At 33.5% G+C, this 4444-nt stretch overlaps 1 protein-coding gene across 1 annotated transcript in view; it reads right to left on the reverse strand.

The window, feature by feature from the left end:
• The window catches only part of LOC106469646 (glycine receptor subunit alpha-4-like), a 29062-nt gene extending 27285 nt beyond the window's left edge, over positions 1-1777 (reverse strand). Inside the window, exon 1 of the mRNA XM_022398223.1 lies at positions 1718-1777. Within this exon, the coding sequence (XP_022253931.1) occupies positions 1718-1776 (59 nt within the window). The 5' untranslated portion in view covers position 1777. The remainder of the gene's footprint in view (positions 1-1717) is intronic.
• Between the last annotated feature and the right edge of the window lie 2667 nt (positions 1778-4444).

Consider the following 4444-nt stretch of genomic DNA (forward strand, 5'->3'; position numbering starts at 1 on the left):
CGGTGGGTGGTGATGACTAACTGCCTTCCCTCTAGTCTTACACTGCTAAATTATGGACGGCTAGCGCAGATAGCCTTAGTGTAGCTTTGCGCGAAATTCCAAAACAAACAAACAAACAATGTGGAATCAAAGGATATAACGTTGAGAAGTAGAGGACCTTCAGTGTTCTTCATGGAAGTGAGGAAAACCTTCATAGCAGTGTTTAGGTAGAGTTGACATGCAAATAGAAGGAACAAAATTTACGAGAGTGGGACAAGGACGAGAAAAACAGTGTAAGAGAAAACGTATAATAAGTGAGGAGAGTATTTTATACATACTGCGTATTTCAGCCTCCTATGTGTGAAGGTGTCGTGGAATAGCAATCGTTAAAAATTTAATGCTTTTTTTGAATAACACCTTCATTTTATTGTATATTACTATCTTTAGAACAACATTTTATAAATAAATGGAGCTTGAATTAGTCACATTTTCAAATGAAAATATTGTCATGTGTATTAGGAAGGAACTGTAAATTGAATCAATCAAAACAGAGCATTCAAAACGCTAAAGTGTCCAGTGAGAAGTTATTAGTGTGAATGGCATAGAGGCCAAAACATTCTTCGATTACTTCCATCGAATATGATCATTGAAACACTTTTAAACGTTTTTGATATAATATTTATGAGACTACTCATTTTTCTCATTAATTCTTACTTCCTAATTTTACAGTTTTCTTCACAAAAGACAGTTTTACAGCAGCTTCGAATCTCAAAAAAAGTATTGTGCTAAAACTAGACTTAACATCATAAAGAAGGATTTGAAGTTTCAAGTCACAACTCGAAATCAACGGATGTTTTCACGAGAATGCAGCTCCAATGAACTTTTGGTCTGTTTAAAACAGAAGTCAACATCAAAGTACATATAATAGGTATATAGAAATAGTCTCGCAATCTGAGGGTCGCGGGTTTGAATCCCCGTCACACCAAACATGCTCGCCCTTTCAGCCGTGGGGGTGTTATAACATGACGATCAATCCCACTATTCGTTGGTAAAAGGGTAGCCCAAGAGTTAGCGGTGGGCGGTGATGACTAGCTGCCTTCCCTCTAGTCTTTCATTGCTAAATTAGCGCAGATAGATCTCGTGTAGCTTTGCGCGAAATTCGAAAGACAAACAAACAAACAATTTTAGCCTACAGACTTACTAATGAGCAACTGGGGAGCAGTATTAAAACGGAAACTAATGTTAGGAGGCGCTTTGTGTGTTATTGTTTAGTGACCATTTACAAAATGCTAAGCAATAATTTCCTTATTCACCAGACTCAGAATTCTACGAAATTTTCAACTACTTTGAAAAATTAGTTATGAAAATTATGTTTTACTTTTAGGCGTTACATATACGTATATATTTTTTTCACAAGCTCCCCTACCGATAATTTGTCTTGGATTTTTTCGAGCCGGACTAAGTGCAACGGAAAAACAAACCCGAGTAGTAATTTATGTTAAATATATTTAACTATATAAATCGATGAAGCGTACAATTTGAGTCTTTTTAGAATTGCTTACTATTCTGTGGTTTTTGGATAAGATATAATATATTGAAAGTTGAGCATAATTTTTTTCTCTTTTTCGTCTTACTTACTTTCTAACTGTTAGAGAAAATACGTGCAGTGGAGGTTTCACTCAAGTTAAAAAAAAACATTTACACCTATAAATTATTTATACAGTGGAAATAAACTCACCCAATCCAAATTAAGCAGCTCATCAGGACTCGTCTGCAGCAACGATAGAAAACTTTCATGTTTAAGTTCAACACTATAGCTTCCAGTCTAGCCACAGTCTAGCCATGTCTATCGAAACTTTTTTCAAATTTTCAAGGTGGATTTTAACATAGTTTAAGGTTTTTCTATCAAATTATAATTTACTAATTAATGATTATTTCGTTACTCTTTCAAGTAGTCTTCTGTGAGGTGATCACTTGGACGAGATAAATCTACTAGTTTCACGTTTTTTAAATAGTAGTGAACTTTAAAATAAAATTTAAAAATACTATCTTATAACATTAAACAGTTATATGGTAGACGGAACTTTTGTGAATCTAACAATGTTTCTTGCCTGTTACTTATCAAACTGAAGATGACGACAAGTGGGTGGCGTGCCTTAAAAACCTTAAATTGAATGCAGCGCCTCCAGTGGCGACTTTGTGTTAGTTCGATATAATATACTGTCAAGCCAAGTGAAAGCGGCCACTGAGAATTAGAGAACATTTTCTTCATTAGTTTTTCCCGTGACATTTATTTGCTTTGTTGCTGAGCGCGTTATGTTCTATATGTTTTTTTTAAATTCTGTTCCACATTCGCTTTTGTTAATTGTTCAAAGTTTTATCTCTAGCCATTGATTATAATACTTTTCTTTGTCAATGTCTATTGTATATTGAGTACTATTGTTTGGACTGTTTTTTTATCAAACAAGGAGAAAACTGTTCTTTTGAGGTTCACCATTTTCAACTTGAAAGATATTGATCAATTTTCAAAATTAGTAAGTTTTTTCTTAGTATTAAAGCTTGTGTGTGTGAATATTATAGATCCTCTCGAAAGGATCTTTTGGGGATACATCTTTGTAAGGTACAAGGTATTCGAAAAGGGTATTATAGGTATTTTTGTTATCACTTTTTGAAGAAAATATGTGTGCAATCATGAATACACGATTTTATGTATCCCTTGTACTGCATATTCACATATTTAAGGCAAGTTTAAATTACGTAATTTAATTCATAAAAATTATTACTGTTTAAACGTGAAAGGGCAGGCGTGGAAACAGTTAAAGTAACGCACGTATTACTTACAGTCCAATACAATAACTTAAAAGTTTTCAGTTTTATTAAAAACTTCATACCATCTCATATATTTGTTCTTTACGCATGGTCTTAGTTTTAAGGTTAATGATTTTTTCTTGTTTCTTTTATTATATTTGATGCGCAAAGCTATACAATGGATTACCTGCAATCTGTCCACTGCGGAGAATCGAACCTAGGATTCTGAATTTTTATCAGTACATTAACTTTAATCTTCCATGTAATCCCATAAGATATGTTTACGTATTCTCGGGAGAATGTGAAGAACTGAATAGTGGGCAATGACACTTTTTCTTCACTTCACCTATCCAGTGTATAGATTTTTCTCGTAATGACTACAAAGCACGTTCACACCAACAGTATGTTTGATATAATTATAATATATTATCTTACCAGTTGATAAATCACGTATTGTAAATTATATATTATATCACATTAGCTGATACATTTTGAGCTATAGCGTTTCTTTAAAAAATCGCAACCAATTCTCGAAAGTAGTTCTGATACATTCAGTTCTACTGGTACTTTATATCGACTGTGGGTCAGCAAGTCATGTTGATTTGTATATTTGAAATCATTTTAATACAACCTACTAACAGCCTGTATAATCAGATTTATATCAGGCAGTTCACACAAGTAATAGCTTTCAAACACATTCAGTGACACAAAATAAATTAGGAAGAATGAATGGCTGAATTTAATCATTCTAAGATACACAACAATAAAATTATTGCGATTATAGACATGTGTTATATAGCTCTAAGCCACCTTTTAACACTGAAGTAGTAGCAAAGTGTGAACATTATTATTTTTTACTGTAAATGTAAAATAAACGACATAGAAATTACATTAATTTTACCCTGAAAAGAAACACGGAAAACAACTAGGATAATCAAAAATTATCGCATAAGGTAAGCGAAGTGCGTTTGGAAAATTAGAAATAATGACATTAAATGAAAAACTTGGTTTCAAAATACGATATTCCAATGAAGTGTGTTATGTATAGTTTTACCCATAACTTTGTTTTGTTTACGAAAAAAATCTGCACAGTGGGCTACATGGGCTCTGCCTACCGAAAGTCTAAAGCCCCGAATTTTAGTGCAATAAGTTCTCAAGCTTACCGCCGTGCCGCTGGTAAAGAAAAATCTACACTGTTTTAAGGAATATTTTGGCAGAGCAGATAATACTAGCATTGTATCTTCAATGGACTGCATCTGTACGGAGATAGGCGATGGACGACGTTTCGGTGTCTATGCTAAGGCCTGATGAATACATAAGACCCAATAATTGTTCACCACATACTAAGCATATTTTGACGCAAAATAAAGTGAGAACTTATCATAACAAGTAAAACATGAGGTGCAAAACAAAATATAGCCATATACCATCAATACTCTTCGGTAAAGCATGCATTTTCAAGTACGGTAAAAGGAAACAAAATGTGTACGTACACTTTACCATTTCCTTTCCTTTTGTGTTGCATAGATAATACTACACACTGCATGAAGCTCCCATCTACGGTGGGAAACCTTTATTTATATTACTGAAAACATTTAAGCAATTGTTTGTTTGTTTGTTTTTGAATTTCGCGCAAAGCTACACGAGGACTATCTGC

This window comes from Limulus polyphemus, unplaced genomic scaffold (assembly GCF_000517525.1).
Source record: "Limulus polyphemus unplaced genomic scaffold, Limulus_polyphemus-2.1.2 Scaffold3590, whole genome shotgun sequence".
NCBI lineage: Eukaryota > Metazoa > Arthropoda > Merostomata > Xiphosura > Limulidae > Limulus > Limulus polyphemus.